This window comes from Cheilinus undulatus, linkage group 4 (genome assembly GCF_018320785.1).
Source record: "Cheilinus undulatus linkage group 4, ASM1832078v1, whole genome shotgun sequence".
In the NCBI taxonomy this organism is placed as follows: domain Eukaryota; kingdom Metazoa; phylum Chordata; class Actinopteri; order Labriformes; family Labridae; genus Cheilinus; species Cheilinus undulatus.
This window is the reverse complement of record NC_054868.1, coordinates 23,643,793-23,665,971: the sequence shown is the minus strand read 5'-3', so window position 1 is coordinate 23,665,971 and position 22,179 is coordinate 23,643,793. Positions and strand designations below refer to the sequence as shown.

Below are 22,179 nucleotides of genomic sequence, written 5' to 3'. Positions count from 1 at the left end.
TCAGGTAAGTTCTGTGAATGTAATTGAAATGGATCTGTTGGTGATCTGGATTATTAGATGCAGCCACAATAGAAGGCCAAATCCTATCCCAGTTAGGCAAAGATTCTTCAGTGTAATATTTCAAGTCCTCTGTCCATACACTTTCCATAGATAAGGGTTTAAATACAGCTTGTTGAAAGAGGGCATTTAGCTCTGAAACCACACCACTCTTACCCTTTCTGTTGGTCAAAATAATCTGAAGAGGATGTTCAGTTAGTGGAATGTTCCATGACACTCCATGTGCTTTCATAGATGAACGTAGGTGAAAATAGAGAAAAATTGGTAAATGGTAAATTATAAGACACTCTTAAATCATTAAACTCCCAAAGAGTGTTCTCATTATAGATGTCTTCAAGTGTATGGATCCCTTTTGCGCACCAGGATGGGTATGAGAATGGGACACCGCCTGTGAGGAGGGAATAATTGTGGAAAATTGGGGTCTTAGAATGCCACTTGCAAGCAGTCTTAGATTCCTTCTCAGCAAGGCGCCATAAAGACAAAGTTGAACTTATTATGGGACCAAATCTTAGTTTAGCACGGTTAAGAGGAACAGCTGAATAAATCAAGTCTTGGAGTCTATGTGGGAGCACTATCTTACTTTCTAATGGTTTCCAACATGTAACAGAGTCAGAGTTAAGCAAGCTGATATCGGTCTCAGAACGTAAGACCAAAAGAAGTGTTTAAAATTTGGAATTTAAAGACCACCTTTTAGCTTGTGACACTGAAGAGTTGACAGTTTAACCCGAGGACGTTTCTCATTCCAAATAAATTTAGATATCATAGCATGGATTTTATTCCAGTGATCTGTAGGAGGTGACAAAGGTAACATAGAGGAAAAAAATTGATCCGTGGCAGTATATCCATCTTAATAATGGATACACGGGCCTGCAAAGATTTTGGAAGGAATGACCATCTTTTGAGATCTAATTCAATTCCCTTGTAGATTCCATTAAAGTTATTATTAGCAATACTGACAAGGGTGGGGAAGATATCCACTCCCAGGTATTTAAAATGCTTGACAACAGGGATATGATTTGGTAATGTATTAAACTGCATCTTGAATTTAATGGAAATAATGCAGATTTTGTTCAATTAATTTTATAACCCAACAGGGAACTAAATTCCTCAAAGGTATCTAAAATTTGATGAAGAGGTCAAAATAAAGCAAAATGTCATCAGCATATAAGGAAATGGAATGTGTGGTGTCATGAACGGTGATGGGAGTGATAAATGGTTGTTGACGAATTTTCAGAGCAAGAGGCTCTAATGATAGAGACAATAAAAAGGGACTCAGTGGGCAGCCTTGCCTACAAGACCGTGATATGGTTACTCAATCTGATATGATACCATTTGTATTGATCATTGCTGTTGGGTTACTGTACAACAATTTAACTAATTTGATAAAATTGGTACCCAATTGAAAACGCTGCAGAACTTTCAATAAATAATCCCATTCTAGACTATCAAAGGCCTTTTCTGCATCAAGGCTCAAAACAGCACACGGAGAAGGTATATCTTTGGCAGTATAGATTATATGGAGTAGTCTACGAACATTATCTGAGGCAAGACGTGTTTTTACAAAGCCTGTCTGGTCAGAATGAATTAGATGTGCAATGTGAGGCTCTAAACGCGATGCTAAGATCCTTGCAAAAATTTTTATTTCTGCATTAAGAATGGATAACGGTCTATAGTTACTACATAAAGTAGTGTCTTTGATGGGCTTGGGCAACAGAGCAATTAAGGCAGAGTTCAAGTTGTTATAAAAGGCACCAACTTCTATAGATTTTCAATGAAGGCATTGACATCAGGTAACAACAGACTGTATTGAGTTGAACTCATCAGTGATTTTATATCTAAAAAAGTAATTCTCAGATATATGACATCTTCACATCCTTCATACTGTTTAAAAATTGATGAGATTTTTTTGCTGATTGTGTTTCTCTCTGCTTCTTTTTTGGCCTTCAACCCTGATGTATTTGTCGCCCGTGCCACGTCCATCAGAATATACAGTAAGTATCTTTATGCCTGTACATTTTCTTTCTGTTGTACAAATACATGCAAAGATGGAAGAAGAGAAAGTGTTGGAAGACAAAATGACTACAGGATTTTAGGTTAACATTACTCTGCAAAAGTTAGTTTTATTCTTATATTCAGTTGCACTCAAAATTCCCTCGATTAAAGTTAAAATAAGAGCTCTAGATATGTAAATATACATTGTTTTTTTTTGTATTATACAAGCTAAACTTTTTTCTTTATTTTTAAATATTAAAGGATTACATTATCACTCATTTAAGTTATTACACATTTAATTAAAACCCCATAAGTTAACTGGTGCAATAGTGAGCAAGTAATATTCGGATTAGTATTACCAGTGGACCTCTAATTATTAGTGAATTACCCCTGACATCAGTGTTTGACGCAGTGCATTTGCACGAGATGAGGGAAGTCTGTAATTCTAATGTAACTAATCTTTTGACATAAATTAGTTATTATTGTATATTGATTAGCTGGTATTTTTACAACTAAGCAAAATAAAATGGTTAGAGGATAGTGCATTTTTTTGTAAAATGAACATAACCATCATCTGATAAGACAAGTGTCTGAGTTGACAATGGGGAAATAAGTGATGGGTAAACTAGCTTTTTAATCCTAATACTTATCTTAATTGACAATAGATAAAGAAAAATGGTGGAAATGAAAGGTGAAACCAAGCTCTCTGCATACTCTTATTAATATATATTTTTTGTACTTATTGGATTCACACCCCCAGGTTTGGATTGTGGCTCCTGCAAAAGTATTTTTTCAGCAGTTTGGCTCTTTGTATGAGCAGAGTTGGGTAACACTGATCTAGCTGCTGAATTCAATAAGACATTTTTTACAGGGCAATGACGGTGACCTGTCGGACAAACTCTTTTTTTTTTTTCATGGTCAGATGGGAGTGAACATGTTGACATACTAGGAATGTAACACCAAAAGAAGTATAAAGAAAACATTGGTGTCGGCATTATCATTTACTAAATTGTTCTTCTACCATCTGTATCCGCCCTAATTTTCACAATCAGTGCACATCGAATTTTTGATTTTTGTATTTCAGAGAACTACTGGCTTAAAGAAGCAAAAGTTAATCAAGACAATGTAGCCGTGGTTTATGAATAAAAATAGGCAGCTCAAAGACATTAAACATTAGACTTTTGAGCTTTAACAGGTGGCAAGATTGTCAGTACAGCAAAGAATAAATGCATTTATAGGTGTATTCTCTGTGGAGATGTGTAAGATGTAAGCTGTTTTTAAAGATTATGTGTTTGAGTTGCAATAACTGAGTTTTCTTTGTTTAGAATGTCTGACATCTTGCAAAAAGTCAAAAAACACACAAACACCTTTATAATCAAAGTGTCTGTTCTTCTTTTATAAAGCTGAAACTCATAAGCAGAACTGGCTGCCTGACCAGATTAGCCCTCAATAACCCACAGGAAGCTTTGGTAGAGTTAGCCGACACATTTCTCAGACACACATGATTGCAATTAGGCCTAGCTGTCAGGTTTCTGTTGTGAAAAGTGACAAATGTGGACACCATGAGTCATGCAGATTTAGGCTGTGGGCTAAGAGAGGGGATGGCAACAATGTTGTGACAACAGAACGCTGAATATTATCTGTTAATGTGTGGGAGTGTTTTGTGTTCATGTTTGAATTGCTGTAAATGTTCCCATGTCAAAATGACTTTTATGCACAAGACACAATTGCCTTAAGATTATTCAGGTCTTTGTTAATTTTTCCAGAAGCAGATAAAAGTTAGAATATGTCACAACCAAGTCTGGTTTTACTCAGGGAGGGAGATTACTTTAACAGAGCGACAGAAAATTCCAGCATCAGCTTTGAGAGTTTTTATATACACCTTATAACCAGATTTGGATTAGATACAGGGTGTAAATATGACACATCTGATAGTTTTATTAACTCACTGTTGCATATTTTTGTCTTCAACCATAGTGCTCATTCCTACCCAAGTTCTCCATCCACATAGAGACGAAGTATGAGGACAACAAAGGGTGCAATGACAATGTGAGTACACGTATTTTATGTGAGAAGATTTGAATTTTGAAGAGTGTTTCAGGGGCGTTTTATAATTTGTCTGCTTGGGTGAGACTCTGTAAAGATTTCCTTTTCTATATCCTTTGTCAAACAATCTGTCTGCAAGTCTCTGCATCCAGGAGGAAATTTTTCAGCAATTTATACACCTATATTTTCTTTTTTGGGCATAGAGACACACAGAGATGCACTTTCTTTTTCACATGAATCACTATACAGCATTTTAGAAATCTGTGACCAAGACATAAACGGTATGGGATCTTCAATGGCAGTTACTTTAAGCAGACTCCATTAGATCCATTTCTGTGCCGCAGTTTCTTGTTCTGTATTTGTTAATCTGTATAATAGATATCTTTTTAGGTGTGTTGACAGAAGGAAGGCAAGTGACTTGGTGTCAGTGGACTTTAATTCTTACAACCCGAATTCCAAAAAAGTTGGGATAAAATGTAAATAAAATCAGAATGCAATAATTTGCAAATCTCATCCATACATATTTTATTCACAAATGAACATCAAAAACTTACCAGATGTTGAAACAGAGACATTTTACTATTTCATATACAATATTAGCTGGATTTGAATTTGATGGCATCTTGAAAGAGTACAGACTGGGCAGCAAAAGGCTGGAAAGGTAAGTGGTTCTTATAAAGAACAGCTGGAGAAGCATTTTGCATCTAATTAAGTTAATTGGAAACAGATAAGTAACATGACTGGGTATAAAAGGAGCATTTTAGATAGGCAGGGTCTCTCAGAAGTAAAGAAGGGCAGAAGTTCACGATTAATTTGCCATATTTTAGCTCTTGAACCTTCTTGCTTCTGTCTTTAACATTATAGCTTTTACTTATTTCTGTCTGCATATGGATGTTAAAAGAAATTTGACTACGAGCTCATGTCTCTTTTCTATCTCCCATCTTGTGTCTCAGGTTACTAGTCAGTTTACTTTTAATAAGCAGCACACAGAAAAAGATGTCTTTACATGGGTATCAGTTTTGGATATCCACTGGCTACACTGTGAGCCCAGATGTATTCCCTGTTGCTACCAGAGGCTAACTTGTAATCCAACTTTATCTGATGGGTTCTGAGATTTCTTATCAATTGGCCTATACACCATTACTAATATTTCTGCATTGGTCTTCTATCAGCCCAGAGCCCCAGCCCATTAATCTTTCAGGATTTCATTTCTCCACACAACATAAAACTGCTGCCTGTCATCTGTGCTTTACAGAAATCCAGACTGCAAAATAAGCCTATTTGAATACAAGATATCTCATAACAGACATATGGTTGAAAATAAGACCTCTGTGAATAACATGAGTCAAACCATCCGGGCAGATTTGGCAGCTCACAGACACTCCCCTGCAATCTTATCGTTTCAAAACGCCAACTATACAATGTGACTCCAGAGGCTGCCAAAAACGGCTTCACTTTTTGGACAGCTAATTTCATTTGGGCTTTTGGCCTACTCACTTTCTCCCTCTCTATATTTCACAACAGGCTGCAGTTTATGGGGACATTAGTCATTGAATGGGATGCTGCGACAGTCTGGATGAGTGAAAAGGAGGAATGCAAAGGGAGTGTGCAACAGATAAAATGTTTGAAATATAACATGGCAACTGGTCAGCGTGATGATTTGACTGCCACTTCATACTTAGCTTGAAAATGTCACTCATTTGTTTGTATAAGAGGCAGAAAGATTGTAATTTTGCTCAAGTGTCTTGTTGATGTGTCTGATGTTTTGCTAAAAGGTGAAAAGGCTGACAGAAATGGATAGGCTGTCAGTGTGTGTTAAACATGAAGTGATGCTTTAGACCATGGGTCTCAAACTCACGGCCCATGGGCCAGTTGCAGCTCGCAGGAAGATATTTTGTGGCCCCCTACTTGACATCTAAGTGTAGTGTTTGTGCGATGATCAGGTGATCAGGTTTTGTGAACAGGTCGCTTTTTCAAAGCCATAAACAATTATGCCGAATGTATATTTAATGAATAATCCAGTCTTGTAAATTCATCATCAGTGGATTCTAACAACGTTAAAATCTGTAAAAATTTTCATATGTTTCAAGGGCAGCATATTTTTCCCTGACCTGTTTAGATTACTTGCAGGTAAATTGTCTTTCTAAAGTAGCTAATTAACCCTCTAGTGTGCAAACATGCAGCATTAAATGGTACCTGCATCTAATATTGGAACATTTCTCTTTATAAAGATTACAGAAGCCTGTATATCAGTCATTGGTTGTATTGATATTGCAAAAAATTTGTCCGGCCCACAGGACATCTCATTGGCGCAAATCCGGCCCCCGACCCTAAATGAGTTTAAGACCCCTGCTTTACATGTATGTTCATCAATCAAAGTTTTACTCATTATTTTGGGGTTTTAACTATCATACATATTATTACGTCTTATGAGAGGGATTGGTTGCTCTTCCTTATGCAACAGACAGTTGTTCATCTTTATTAAGCCTCGCTACATGAGCAACCTTCTTGTTTATGTTCTCTGTTGACTTCTAAAACTGTCAGTAGCTGTACTGGTCTCATGCACTTACGATTGTTAGTCTTTGTACATTTTTTGCCTTAGGAGAAACAGTTTCAGTGTTTTTGCTCCATCATCTTGGCCTTAGCTACAGAGATACTTTAAACTAGAGTGCTTTGTTGGCTTAGATGGTTTAAAACCAGGATAAAAGGATGCTTTTTCATGGTGGACACATATTAAATGTTACATTCTTCACTTGTTTTATCCTTCTATTTTTCTCTGTGTGAAAGTTACACTGATGTCTTGGTCAGGGCTCCCTTCTTAAAGATTTTTTAGATATCAGTGTGAATATTTTTGTTAAATTGAGGTTAAATAAAATAAAAGATATAAAACATTAGATAAATGAGAACATCCTTATTTCAGTTTTCTTCTCTGTTGCTTGTGTTGAGATGGTAAAAGAACAATGAAACACAAGGCAACAAGGCACACAGATTTGATAACCATAGAGAAATTTTTATCAGAGTTATAGTTAAAAACCATCCCTAGGAGAATTGTATGTTGACATAACAGTGGCTGCTTGGTGAGCTTGTGTTATGTAGTTTACTCCTCTGCAGCTGCGCATGTGTACTACATGCATGGGCATAGCACAGGAGGGGAGAAGGGTACTGATTCCCCAGGCCCACAGTAGGGAGGAACTCACACTCCCATTGATTACTATGGTGTTTAAAATTTCGAAGTCCGACAAAAACCAAACAAGTGCGCGGATCACCACCAAAATCTAATCGATTCTTCTCTGTCACTATTCCAATATTCCCTGAAAGTTTGGTGAAGATCCGACTTTCCGTTTTCAAGTAATCTTGTACACATACAAACAAACAAAGAAACAAACAAACAAAGATACGGAACCCTTTACATAACCCCCTAGTGATTTCATCGGCGTGGGTAAACAGTCATAATTATGAGAATAAAAGTCATAATTATGAAATAAAAATTTATAATTATGAATTAAAAATTCATAATTATGAAATAAAAGGTCATAATTGTAAGATAAAAAAAGTCATGATTATGAATTAAAAAGTCATAACTATGATTAAAAAGTCATGATTATGAGATAAGTCAGAATTGTGAGTTAAAAAGTGAGAATTATGAGTTAAAATGTCAGAATAATGAGTTAAAATGTCAGAATTATGAGATTAAAAGTCAGAATTATTAGTTAAAAAGTCAGAATTATGATATAAAAAGTCAGAATTAGAAGAAAAAGTAACAATAAAGAGATACAAAGTCAAGATTATGAATTTATATGTCATGATTATGACATAAAAGTTATGACTTTTTGTATCATAATTTCAACTTTGTGTCTTTTAATTATGATTTTTTTTATCTCATAATTTTAAATTGTAATCTTATAATTAAGACTTTGGATTTCTTTTTTTAATTTCCTTACTTCCACATTTTTCTTTCTAAAGTGGCGGAAATGGGCTTCCATATGCCTACGTTTAAAAGTGTGCTTCTATTTAATTTTTCTTAATAATTAGAGTCAGAGAATTAGTGTCAATACTGTATCAAAAGTGATTAAATGAATTGTTCAAATAGTGTGGTCCAGCACTACAAAATAATGGAAGTACATTTAATTTAGCCATAGTAAAAACAAATGCTCATAAATTGGGAAATTATGGTTAAAGAATACGTCAAAATGCATTTATATTTGTAAAAATAATGCAATATTTGTTACTTCGCTAGCAGGCTAAGGGGGGCCCGGTATAGTATTCTTTCTAGGGGCCCTAAATCCGTAGCTATGCCCCTGACTGCATGACATGTTTTGTTGCTCTTCTTGGTTTGTAAATGTAAGAGACAGTGTTCTGCCCTCTCACACAAACATGAAATAGACATGTGAAACAGGCTATCTGGTGTGTCAGGTTAGGCTTGTGTCTCCCTTGAATGCTATTGGTTTGTGGTGTCTATTTTCCCCTTTGAGTATAATGAAGTGCAGTCCAATTTGTTATTTTCTCAAGCCTCTAGAAGCCGTTACTGTCTTTGTTTTGAGTCGTTTGTTTATTCACACTTGAATCTGGAAAAATGACAATATCAAATGTAGCAACAAATGTTGGGATACCGCTAGATAGTGCTAGCTCTTGTGTCTAACACTGAAACAGAATGCTGCTCGGGGGCTTGTAGACTTACATTGATATTTGAGCAGTCATCCCATGAGGTATTTTCATTCTAGGAGAGCAGGGAAGTAGACACATGTTTTTGGGTATTTTTTAGTGTTGTTTTGGTATTTTTTTTTTATATCATAGCTTTGTCAAGTTATAACAACAGGTTTGCTGGAAGGTTTCAGTGAAGCATCATCTTTTGCAGATTGTTCACATCCAATTTAGTTTTACATTGTTTGAAATCCTTTAGTAAAGACCAAGATTCTTCCAAATAATTAGTACTCTGATGGATTAACATTATCCCTTATTATACAAACCCTCGCTTCCCCTCCTATTGTATTGCCTCTCCTCCCCTCTTGTACTTAATTCCTGCATACGTTTCCACTCTGTCCTCCTCCTGTCCCTTACTCTAGTATTTGTCCCTCATAATGACTCCATCCGTCTCCTTGTATTACTCTGTTTTGCGTATTTCTTCCCTTAAGCCACCTAATATATTTTTAATTGTTTACCCCCTTCATTTCTCCTCATACCCACCACTGTCTGTCTCCTGCTCTCTCTCTGCATCACAGTTCCTGTTGCTTGACTGCACACATGCATGCCGACACATCACCCTTATTGTGCCAGTAGTGCTCAGCCAAACTGTAAATGACAGAATGTACCCTTGGAGAGGAGGAGGGAGAAGGGCAAGAGAGCAACAAAGGAAGAGACAAAGGAGAGAAGGGGATACGAGAAGCATGCACCTGCAGATATATGGATGTGAAAATGATAGGATTTATATTGTAGAATATTACTTTAACGATCATTTTTATCAGTGTTATGAAAATAATCTGTTTTTATCTTACAGAAACTGTTCACATAACATCTGCAGCAGTCAAATTGATTCTAAGGTTTAAAAATACTAAATAAGTTTCTATTTTAATCTTTTTGTAGTTTATTTTGGGGGCTTTTAAGCATTTATATTTTATTTTTTTCATTGGTTGTAAAGCTTTAGAGAGACAGGGGATGTGAGAGAGAAAGTGAGGGATAACATGCACCACATTGCAACATCTGCTTGTTAAGCCTGCAACCAGTACAAGGACGATTCAGAGTCAGAATCAGAATTGGACATGTTTTTTTTTATCCACAGGAAGAAATACTTTACGATTTAAATTATTTAGCCTGCAATGATTGTTAAGGAGAGTATGCTTTTAAAGAAACACAAGCTCTTTGTGTCATTTTCTGTTTCATTCTTAATCTCAGTGATCTTCTGGCAGCCTGCCTGTAGTTTAAAGGAAATCTAAATAATATCTTAAATTGTGTCAGTGCCCTTTGACTAATTTTAAATGCACAGACACAGGTGTGACCTTACAGCTGTAAGACAGTCTCTATAGTGAGAGGATGCTCATATGAGAAAGTTTGTGTAATGCATATAACTAGTCTGCATGAGTATGCATAAAATGACATAAAATGTTAATTATTGCATCAATGTCTAGGTTTATGCTACTTGATTATTTGTAACAAGACATTCCACGTAAAAAAAGAATAAGAAAGATGATAAAGAAAAGCTATGAGGATAGTAACGAGTCTCACCTCACGGTCTGTCTTTTCAATACATGATGCATTCATGTTACTGCCCTTTGTCAGACTAACAGACATGGGAACAGAGCACCACCTAATGGTCTTGTAAGCAAGTCCTGTTGTCCTGGTGTTGGGCAGAGAAAATGTAACAGTAAAAGTATGAATAACTGAGATAAAGGTACCTTTTGGGTTGGGATGAAACAGAGAGATTGCCTAAATATGCCTCATTCCTAAATCAAGATACAGTGCCATAAAAAGTATTCACTCCCTTGGATGTTTTATTAATGCTATAACTTAATCATGGTCACTATAATTTGGCTTTTTTGAAAACAAAAAAAAAAAAAAGAAAAAAAGAAAGATAAAGAAAAATACACACAACCCCCCCCACCCCCCTCTTTTGTGGCAAGTTAAAAACAGAATTCTACCGAGCAATGTCAATTCAATAAAAATATGTAATGTAAACTAAGTGATTGCATAAATATTTACTCCCTTTAAAGGGACTGGTCTAATTTAAGAGGTTCAGCCATTTGGTGCTAGTAGTCTTACAATTAGTAAAACAATAATATAATAATAAAAAACTTTGATTTATAAAACACTTTTCAAAACAGACATTAAAAAGTGCTTTACAGAACATAAGACATGCACAACAGATCAAATTAAAATCCGCAGATTCAATAGAAACACTTTTGTTTATGCACCAGCTAGGTGCATGAAACCTGATAAGATACCAATACCAAGCCAATACTTTAAAGACGCATTATATTCAACCTGTCAGGAAAAGCCCTACAGTAAAAATATGTTTTTAAAAGTGACTTAAAGAAAAGCACAGAGTCAGCCCACCTGATTTCCTCAGGTAGGTTGTTCCAGAGCTTTGGTGCCTGGACTGAAAATGCTCCATCACCCTTTGTTTTCAGCCGAGCTTCTGGTACAAATAAAAGACGTTTGTCCGGGCATCTCAATGTGTATGCAGGGGAATAGGGAGTTAAAAGGTTGGTGATGTAACTGAGGCAGAGACTGTTGTGTGCTTAAAAGTGATCAATAAAATCTTTAAATTGATCCTAAAAAGTACTGGCAGCCAATGTAATGAGTCACTGGTTAATCAGTATTCCTAGCAACCATTACACCGTGAAGACAAAAGGACACTCCAAGCAACTCAGAGAAAAGATTTTGAAAAGTATAAGTCAGGGTATGGATATTAAAAAAATGTCCAAGGCACTGAACATCCCCCGAAGTTAAGTTAAGTCCATCATCAAGACATAGAAGGAATATGGCACATATGTTAATCTGCCTAGATCAGCCCGTCTTCACGAACTGAGTGACCATGTAAGAAGAAGACTCACAACTCAGAGAAAAGGTTATTGAAAAGTAAGTAACAGCTGTTCCCTGGGTTCTTCACCAGTCAAAGTTTTATGGCAGAGTGGCAAAGAGAAAGCCAGTGTTGAAGAAAATTCGTATTAAATCTGTATTAGAGTTTGTCAAAAGGCATGTGGGAGACTCTGTGGTTAAGTGGGAGAAAATTCTTTGGTCTGATGAGACCAAAATGGTGCTTTTTGGCCATGAGACAAGGCCTAATTTTTGTTGGACACCAATCACCACACAACACCATAAATACACCATCCCCACTGTGAAGCATGGTGGTGGCAGCATCATGCTGTGGGGGTGCATCTCAGCAGCTGGTCTTGGAAGGCTTGTAAAGGTAGAGGGTAATATGATGTCGGCAAAATATAGGAAAATCCTGGAGGACAATCTTATTCAGTCTGCAAGAGAAATATGGCTTGGGAATAGATTTGTTTTCCAGCTAGAAAATTACCCAAGCATACAGAGGAAGCTACACAGAAATAGTTTAAAGAGAACAAGGTGAATGTTCTGGATTGGCCAAGTCAAAGTCTAAACCTAAATCCAATACAGAATTTGTGGCTGGACTTAAAAAAGGCTATAAGGAGTTGTTCTTATTTCCAAAAAAATGATTATGGGCTTCTGGCTTAAGCACAGCCTCCCACACTGGCACAATACAATACAATGCAATACAATAACTGTATTTATCCCCGAAGGGAAATTCATTTGCCTGGAGTCTCATCTGTTTATGGTAGAATTATATAGTCTTATTGCTGATGGTATGAAAGATCTTCTATATCTTTCTGTCCTGCAGCGAAGAGAGAGGAGCTGTCCACCACTGTTGATTTTTTGGTCACTTAATGGAATGGAAACTAAATGTTAAAAGGGTCTATCATAAGGTCTATAACATAGAATTTATTACAGCAAAACTAAAACCAGAAACTGAAAGATTTCTGGCCTAAAAGTCCCCCCCATATTTAAAAATAAAAAATTTTGAAAATGAATATGTTTGTACATGTGTAAGAGGTAGATACTGAGGTACTCAATGTATCTGTTCTCTGTGTGTGAAGAAGCTCTACTGAAGTCAGTACAACCCCAATAAAAGAAATCTCTTACTTTTCCAGCCTTTTGTTGCCCTGTCCATACTTTTTCAAGATGTGTTGCTGCAATCAAATTAAAAATCTGCTAATATTATCCATGAAATGGTAAAATGTCTCAGTTTCAACATCTGATATGTTGTTCTCTTGTGGATAAAATACAATTTTATGAGCTTTGCAAATCATTGCATTCTGTTGAATTTAATAGAGTGCCCCAAATTTTGGGGGATTTGTTCATTAAGTATTTATACATTTATGTATATTAATTTACAATTTTTCACTTCTTATTTTTCTCTTTTCCTCTTTTGTGGCTTATTTGAATAGTGAAACTACATACCATCGCCCTGTTAACATGATCACCCATGTAAGAATAACACTCTAAGGCTTTCTACTGATGGACAAAGCACACCACCTGGACACTTGTGAACTGTGTACTAACACTGTATGGACCCTCAGACTCATGGATTTCCCACAAAGACATGTCCCTGTGTTACAATTGAACTTGTGACTTTGCTGTGAAACTTAACTAGCTGGGAGAGGGGAAAAAAAACATTCCACCCTTTGAATCAGGCAAGAGAGCAGGCTTACCAGTCATGAAGAAAGATAATATTACCTGGAAGAGAAACACTGGTGATTTTTTCTATTTATGGAGAGGTTTTCCTGAGTGGTGGCCAGAGGCAAAAATGAACCATTTCAAACCGTTTCTTTTTTTTCTTTTTAGATCTTTGACACAGAGCTGAAGGAGCAGGAGAGGGAGGTGTGTTTCGTCGACATTGCCTATGATGAGATCCCAGAGCGATACTACAAAGAGTCCGAGGTGAGCTGATGTGGTTGTTTGTGTGTACATGCTCAGGTATCAGGATGTAACACCAGTTAAGGGGCGTAGGTGTAGTTTCTAAGCAGGAAATGCAGAATTAAAACAGTTAATCCAGGCCAACAGTTAAATTGTCAATAATATTGATCATCAGATCATTCAATCATTTTCTGATCCTTCTGAGCTTCAAACAAAATGTCTGTTATTACCATGGTTTGTTAAATATATATTTTAACACTCACTGTAATATATTTAAGGGATTTATGAGATCATCTATTAGTCCTCCCATCTCACACAGCATTCCTCTGAAGTCTGTCATTCTGAAGACTATTTGTGAATATCACAGCCAGTGCTTGTCTTTAAAGCAGTTAGAAGGAGGAGTGCCTTAGCTCTAATGAGCCTGTATAGAGATCCTCAGAGGAATGTCTGGGCTAATACGAAAGGTATTTAATACTAGTGTTCAATCATGCATGTAGTTTAGTTCTCTCCTCACACGTCTCCACAGGGATGCTGTTCCTCTGTTGGGATTCAAAAGCATGAATGATGCCTGAAGGTTATGTGTAATAGTTGTATTATGAAACATATGTGTGTTCATGGCAGGACTTGCGATATTTCAAGTCAGAAAAGACGTCGCGGGGAATTCTTCAGGAGGGCTGGAGGGACACCCAGGATCCCATTATGTGCTCTTACAAGCTGGTCACAGTCAAGTTTGAGGTGTGGGGTCTACAGACGCGTGTGGAGCAATTTGTACACAAGGTCAGACATCAGCCATAGCAGAAACATTTCAAGTCCTATTTTAATAAAGGATAAACATGTGTTTTTAGTTGCAATATTAAATCTTGACATCTGTACTTCTCAGCTTTGTTAAGTACTTATCTTTAAATACAGTTTCCAGAACTATTTTTCAAATTTGCAAGTGCATGGCAGTAATTTTTTATTAATAATTAAGTGCCATTTTGGATGCCCCTTTGTAAAATAAGTGTGATAAATTCCTCTAGGGTGCTCTCTTAGTGGACAACATTTGACAGAAATAATGGGCTGGTTGCCCCCCTCTGTGAATGTATTTCTACTGCATAAATCAAGAATATTTTGCTTTAAACATTATAACACTTCACTGTAAAAAAAAAAAACAGTCCCATCATTAACGATTTCCTCCTATGTTGCATTGTAGGTTGTTCGGGATGTGTTACTGCTGGGACATAGGCAGGCTTTTGCCTGGGTGGATGAGTGGATTGGTAGGTCTATTAGCTACATTTATAATAGAAATTGTCATACTGCAATAACCTGTTTACCACTCTGTGTGCATGAAAAGTCCCTCTACCTGCATCTTATTCTGTCACTGTCCTGCTCATTCTCCTAATGCATGGATTTTTTTCTTTGCATCCCAAGTAACATTGAAATAACAAACACTGTGGCCAGATGGGCTTAGGGTTTGTTTCAGAAAAAGAACAGCACAACAGCACACCTCCCCTAAATCTCACTCTGCCACGTTTCATGTTTCATGTTGATCTGAGTTTATAAAGGGCCAGCGGTAGCAGTTTAGCATAAAAGATGTTCAGCTGTTTCTTTGACTGTATTTTAAATGAAAGCCAAATCTAAAGTAGCAAGGAATGTGTCTATGTATTAAAAGAAATCTGTTTGTTTTAGTTAAAAAATGTGTGGGAAGGTCACACCAGTAAAGACAGATATTCTCACTGAAGCACTTGAACAAGAGGGACTGCTTTTGCAGCCACAGTTGTAACACATATAATGAGGTTATACTGTTGAGCTTTTCCATAGCTTTCAGGCATGAAAATATAAAGCGCCTATCTTTGACCTGTTCCTCCTTTCCCGGCAGCCACTAACCTTTATATCACAACTCCTCTTGCCTTGAAGCTTCAAAAACCCCTTTCGTCTTTTCACATGTGGAAATGATCCTGCCTGCAGAATAAGTGTCCCTCGAGCTGTGGATTGTCGGTGCTTATCCTTTGACCTTTTACTTCTTCCCTTTTCCTTGGTGTGGCTCTGATTTATATCACTTTCTCCGGTCAACTCTCTTGGTCATGTGAGGTTAAACTTTTTAACACTGTACTTGCTAAAACCCCAATACTCACCCATGGAATGCACCTTGGCCACCTAACCCTTCCCTCCCCCAACTGTTAAAAGTCAACTGGAGTGCCGTGACAGAGGCGTTACCAACATTTTGACCCTCGTTCCACCCCTCCCCCCTTCTTCCAGATATGACTTTGGATGACGTACGGGATTACGAGAAACAAATGCATGAGAAAACCAACATTAAAGTTTGCCATGAACAGCAAGAACATTCCACAACAAACCCATCTTCACTGGATGACATAGAGATCCATGACAAAGCAAGCGTATGTGTCTTTTCATTATTTCTTTTCTCCACTGCTTGTTCTCTATCTCATATAGTAGTTTGATTGTTGGTGACTTCTGTGATAAAAGAGTCATATAAGTGTCTACATAAATCCATTAATTCTGTACCATACTGATAATGAAGCGTGCAAAGGATATGTTGTACAGAACACACTGCAAGTATTGAAGTCTACCAAAATTTCCCATTGAAAAGCTATGAAAGCTTACCTGGCACGCCAGATGGTTGTGTTTCACACATCCATCTGGAAAACCGCTCATACACAGCGTTTGGGAAAGGGCAGAGCCTTTGATAAAAAACTCAGAGGGTGATTTGGTGTTGGTGATGAACGTTCTGTCTGCCACATCTTTACGGGCCAATCAGAGCAACAAAACACTTGACGTAGCTGCTACCGAGCTAGCTGCACCCCTACCGAGGGAGTAAACTCCATAGAGAACTACATAACGCGAACCATGGCAACTATAGACATGTCAGTACACGGCTTTTGTCGCTTTTTGAAAAGAAAACAACTCAATGATTCTTCTTTTAACAAAGAAATGTTGTCAAGTTCTGATAAAACTGGCTCTTTTGCAGCATTCATGCTAATCTCTTCTGCCATAATTGCGCTGGCATCTTGTTACTGCTTGCTTACGTCATGACTCCACCACGCCTGAAAGTACTTCCCCTCGTCGCTGATTGGTCCTGTCACTTTCTAACCAGGCCCAAACGGTTCAGACGGGAGCTTTGCAAGATGGATTCGCCAGTGAGAAACACGGAAACGGGCGTATCCATCTGCTTTGCAAGATTATATTTAAGTGGCACAAACATAAACTCGACACTTCATGGTTATTGACACTTCAAGCTGATAAAGATTTTGGCAGTTGCGCTGAATTGGAAATGATTTTCTTGCTATAATTATGGCCCAAAAATGGAAGATCTACATGTGGCTGGTGTTGGGCCAAAACCTTGCATCTCCATTTTTCATGGTTTAAATGCTTTTCCATTAATCAGCGCTATTGGTCAACCTTTACATCTGTCAGTGGGTTTTACACATTTAAATCAATAAAAATTGTCAAAAAGATGCTGTCTATGAGCATTTAGTGCTAAATTATTTGAAAGGTATATCGTTGTTTTTTTTGTTGTTGTTGTTGTTTTTTTCCCATTCCCTGAAAAGTGGTGATTTTGGAGATTTGAGGTTTTGGCCTGATGACAGCAATATGTCAAATCTTTTCTTTAAAGAGTAACAACCCTCAGACCACTTTTTAATTTATGTCCATGGTTATTTGGTAGTACTATTAATCATTCTTGATTAACTGAAATTCTTAAATTGGAGTTATGACTTTATTGTTCATAATAAAATCTATAAAACAGCAGACTGAGTGATGTTGTGGCTGATCAGGGACAGCAGGAAGGAAGGAGCAGGCATGACTAATCCCCCTTCCTTTGCAGCTATTTTCATGATGTTCTAAAGGCATTTTTTTAAAACCTCCAGGATGTTCCTCAGCTGAAACTCTTGGGTTAAGTTACTCTTTAAATTTCTGTAACAACTAAAGAAAAATACTTTCCCACTTCTACCTCTCATTTGTCTCAACTCATCTTTTCCACTCAGACATGACAATGGATGAGGTGAGAGAGTTTGAGCGAGCCATCCAAGAGGCCACAAATGAGAAGATTGGGATGTTTCCCCCATCGATCTCCATCAATGAGACACCCCTGTCCTCCTGTGCCCTCACTGGCCCTGCCAGCGCCCCCTCCACCCCCATGTGCACTGATGCACCCGAGTCACTCTCTGTCCCCAAGGACCGGCCCCGCAAGAAATCTGCCCCGGAAACCCTGACCCTTCCCGACCGTGCCACAAGTGGTGTCCCTGAGGGCTCTACATCGAACCCACTTCCAGTTACAAACCACCTCCAGTCATTGCCAACGCCATCTTCCAACTCTGATGTTACTGAAATGGATGAGCAGTAGGAAGGACTTTTGGATGTCTCACCCCACTCCATTCTTTACTTTTGTGCCCTAAACCTTTCAGATTTGAGGCCCAATACACCAGTGCCCCGACATTAAAGTTTGAACACAATAATAGATCTCTTTCAACCTTTATTTGCACCATCCAGGCAGCTGTAGGCTCCACCACCCTCACAATGCTGATCTCTAACTGTGGGTTTAGTTTGACATGTCTCACTGATTTTACACACCTTGATGTTTTGCCAAAACATTGAGCAGCCATAATAGTTTTTGGTTTGTGGTTCAAATAAAATATTTTTAGTGTAGGTTTAGTTTTGTTTCCTTTGATAAATGAGCTGATACCCTACAACGAATCAGTTGCCTTAACACCACAAAGCCAGTGTAATTCTTTTTAGTTTTGATAATTTGTGTGAATAAATGACAGATTTTTCAGTCTAAAAATGGTTGTATGACTTAAATAAGATATTCACTTCCTGACAAAACAAAATTAGAGTGAAAGAAATGTGGCAGCCAAGTGCCCTCATAGCAGAAGTATTTTGCAATTTTTTTTGTGTCTGAACATCAGATTGTACCCAATTTTTCCATGACAAACTTCCAAATATACAACAGATGCAAGATCAGTACAATCAGAGATTTTTTGCCTCAGGTTTCCCCCACTCCTCCTGACTCACACTCCAAAGGCAGGGAAATAACCATACCTTTCAGTCCCTTCTTATTGCCAAACAGCTGCATTTAATACCTCCACAAATTTCAACACAGCACCTATGTATGTACTATACCAGTCTGCTTATCCCTGGGAATGTTTACACGCCAGAAACCTTGGAGCATTTGTGTATTTTAGCATGACAACTTAGTGATTCTAAAAGTGAATTTGTTGACATTTATTATTAGATGTATCTTGTTTAGGCTAACCAAGAGGTCAGTATGACAAAGTGAAATGTTGCCTGAAATTAATGCTGTACATCTCATATGACATAAAGGTGATCCTTTTTTTCCCAAATCAGCAAATCACTTTGATGTCATATGTAGGAACAAGGCCATTTGAGGACGTTTTTAAAGCACTGATTGATCTTTGTGCACAGTGGAGGTCATAAAAATTCAGAGTCTGATAAGGGGGGAAGGACACATGCATCAAGCTGACTTGAGTATGTGCCAAGCAGGGTAACGTGCAAAAGTGCTGATGCCTTTGCTTTACCAGCACTGTTTTGTAATACTGAGACAGTGCTTCAGTTGGCAGGGATTTGAAATGAGAAAATCCTCTGCAGTGACCCATTATCTTTAGTGGACACGTACAAGTAACCACCTCAGACCCTTAAAGAAGAAACAAATATATGATCGAAGTGAGTTTATCTTTGAAGCCCTTTTTCAATACAGTTATATAAATCAGCAAGGGTTTTATATGCTGCATGGAATGTTCAAAGCATATATACATATTATGTAAAGTACATATGTATATACTGTAAATGAATGGATTGGTAAAGTTAATTCTGTGATGCAACTCTATGGAAAACATGAATGCCAATATTGGAAGCTCTGTACTAATTTTGTATGGTAGTAAAATCCAATTTGAGCGAATGGAAAGCATGTCCAGAGAATATAGGCCTACAAACTCTTGCAACTCAGTGCCTCTGCATGCAACTCTTGTATCATTGCCTATCGGTGTATAAGCCAAAATCGCTTGTCATCTTAGAAATCAACAGTTTATTTGCCTGCTTTATTCTTAGCTGTCGCATCTAATGGCCTGATCAGACTGCACAAATTTAGCAAAATTTTGTTGTCCATAGTATAAAGGCTGGCCTGAATATGACCACATAAAAAGACAAATAATCATGTAGTGTAACATAGTCAATGGCTACCACACAATCCAAACTGGACAAGACTGGCATAACAGAATATTTTCTAGTATCCTCCATCTAGTTTGACACCCTGATGTGACGTCAGTGATGTGGATTGCATCTACTTTTGCATTAGCTTTAATGACGTGTCAACATTTTCATACCTCAAGTTCCAATTGAAGGATGTCCAGTCCTCTTCTGTTACACAGGCCTGAGTCCAGAATTGTTGTTTTCTTCTTTTTTAAAGCAAAAAACTTCAAACATCACAGAGAGCAACTGACACTCCTCAACTGGCCTCCCTGGCGATCTATGTACTTCAACAGAGTCAAAAAGACGGCAGATGATGTTTGCCACTCTGTCAGCCAAGACAGGGTAAGATTTATGTTGTGTGGACATGATGCCTTCATAAAGAAAGAAAAAATAGTTGTGAAGTCTGATATGGCCATAACAAAGCTCCATAACATGGTAAAGTACAACACAATCATATCAGGTCAATCATATCAAACTACTTCATCAAATGTTTTAACAGGATAGAGTTGTTATAATTTAGGAAATTTAAGTCTCCCTTTTCATACCAGTTATTTCTAATTCAACAGCGCAAATGCATATTTTTTGCACTTTCCAGTCTGTAACACCTCGTTTCACAATGAAAAAAGTTACACAAGTCTTGTAGGTTTGTTGGACCAAAGTCCTACAGTACAGTCAAGTCATTTTGAAGAGTGCAAGTCAAGGAGAGACTCCTCTGTAGTCTTGCCATAAAAAACTGTTAATACTGTGTACAGTTTCTCACTTTTTGTTAAAAAACAAAACAACTGTAGCTATTTATCTGCAACAGTAGCTTTTGTCTTTGCCTTATGAGAATAAAATGTTATATACAAGTTATGGGCCCTCTGTATTGATCTAATATGTATAGATTATACATACTTAAAACTCTGGTTAATGACCATCTCTCTTGTCAGGAACATAGAGATCCAGGGACATGATTGATCTAACACGGGCTATTAAAGATGATAATGCAGAATATCCATTTGTGTGACATGAAGCTCTGCTCTGTTTAAAAGAGTAACGTATTAGGTATTGTAAATACTGTTGTTAATGACTAATGTACCAAGTTTCTTACATTGAATCTGTTCCAAGTTGCATTACTGATGTGACATGAATGTGCTCAAAGATTTTAAAAGGACAATGAAGGATTTCCTTTTGTGTTGTAAGGATGAGTTCTTCACAGACACAATTTGAGGGGCTGTTTTAATCTAGAAGTAATGTGTCTGCATCAATGAAGTCACTGATACCGAATTCAGTATCAAGATTCCTCATTTTGGTGGTGCAATTTTGACTCTTAAGTTGCTTTTGTTGACCCTGCAGGGCAAAACTCTTTGTACAAGTTGTAAAACAAAATGAAGCTTTTCTTTTGATGGGGTGGCTGCTTCGATGTTTACTTGCCTTGTTAATTGAGAGGTGATTGGCTTTTCTGATGTTTCCCCTTTTTTGTAGTAAACCTGCTGTATTTTGATTTTGTGGTAGCTGTATTGTTTGAAGGAAGATCTAAGTAAGTTTATCATTCTTTTTTTTTTTTTTGATAAAAGGACCAAGCATTTCACTCCTTCTGGTGCAGTTTGCATTCAACCACAGTGTGTGGTTTTCCTGTGGCCTGTCTCACAAACCAGGAGTTAGCAGTAGAAGTACACGGAGTGAATCCAGGAAAAGCGCTGAAAGATCAGGTGTGAGTGTGCCTGTCAAAGCTAATCCTGCTGTGTGAGATGGGCCCTGGGAGTGCTGCTCCTGCTCGAAGTCACTCTTAGTTCTTCCACTCTAACTGTTATTGTATTTGGTATGTTTTTACTGCCCTTTGAGGTTTATTTGGTTCTTTGTTGTAACTTTACTTTTTTCTGGAATAGACAAATAAACTTTACTAGCTATTGCAACAGCGTGTATGTTTTCTCCATTCACTATGCACATTTCACATGACTTTTAGAGGAGGATTTCTTTATTTTAGATCAAATCAACGCTCTCTTCAGATGAACAACCTTGGATCCTCTCCTTCCCTTCCTTCCTCCTGCCACATTTTCCCCATCCCTCCTGTCTTGTTTCACTTTCAGGTGTCTGTGAGGGAGTTAGAGCTGTACATGTATGCCAATAAATATCTGGATTTTGATTCTGTGATCATTTCAAGTGAAGATGATGTTAAAATTGGCAGGTAGTTTAAATTTAGTCTTAGTCTTTAGATTTAATGGTTCCTTATGACCCATTATTGTCTGCTTCTACTAGAGTCTGCAAAGATGATATACATGAGGCATCCTGACACAAATTCCAGGACTATGTGATATCAGATCATTTACTGATAAAGATTAGGATGCTGAGGTTCAAACATTTAATAAGCAAAATGTTATTGTCGCATTTTTTTTAGTAAATCCCTGAATAATACTTGTATACGTACTTAGATGTAGTATAATGTAATGACGAGTCTGAGTGAGGGTA

The 22,179-nt window shown here is 37.4% G+C and overlaps 1 protein-coding gene across 2 annotated transcripts in view; it reads left to right on the top strand.

Annotated features, from left to right (window-relative positions):
- LOC121508444 (cytoplasmic phosphatidylinositol transfer protein 1-like) overlaps window positions 1-21,618 on the top strand; it is a 130,382-nt gene extending 108,764 nt beyond the window's left edge. The window contains exons 4-10 of one of the 2 annotated variants that reach the window (XM_041785304.1): window positions 2,041-2,048; window positions 4,027-4,098; window positions 13,456-13,551; window positions 14,149-14,304; window positions 14,720-14,783; window positions 15,766-15,905; window positions 17,511-17,649. In XM_041785304.1, coding sequence (XP_041641238.1) covers window positions 2,041-2,048; window positions 4,027-4,098; window positions 13,456-13,551; window positions 14,149-14,304; window positions 14,720-14,783; window positions 15,766-15,905; window positions 17,511-17,516 — 542 coding nt within the window. In that variant the 3' untranslated portion in view covers window positions 17,517-17,649. Of the gene's footprint in view, window positions 1-2,040; window positions 2,049-4,026; window positions 4,099-13,455; window positions 13,552-14,148; window positions 14,305-14,719; window positions 14,784-15,765; window positions 15,906-17,510 lie in introns of both variants that reach the window. The other variant, XM_041785303.1, reaches the window with a different exon arrangement.
- Window positions 21,619-22,179: the final 561 nt, after the last annotated feature.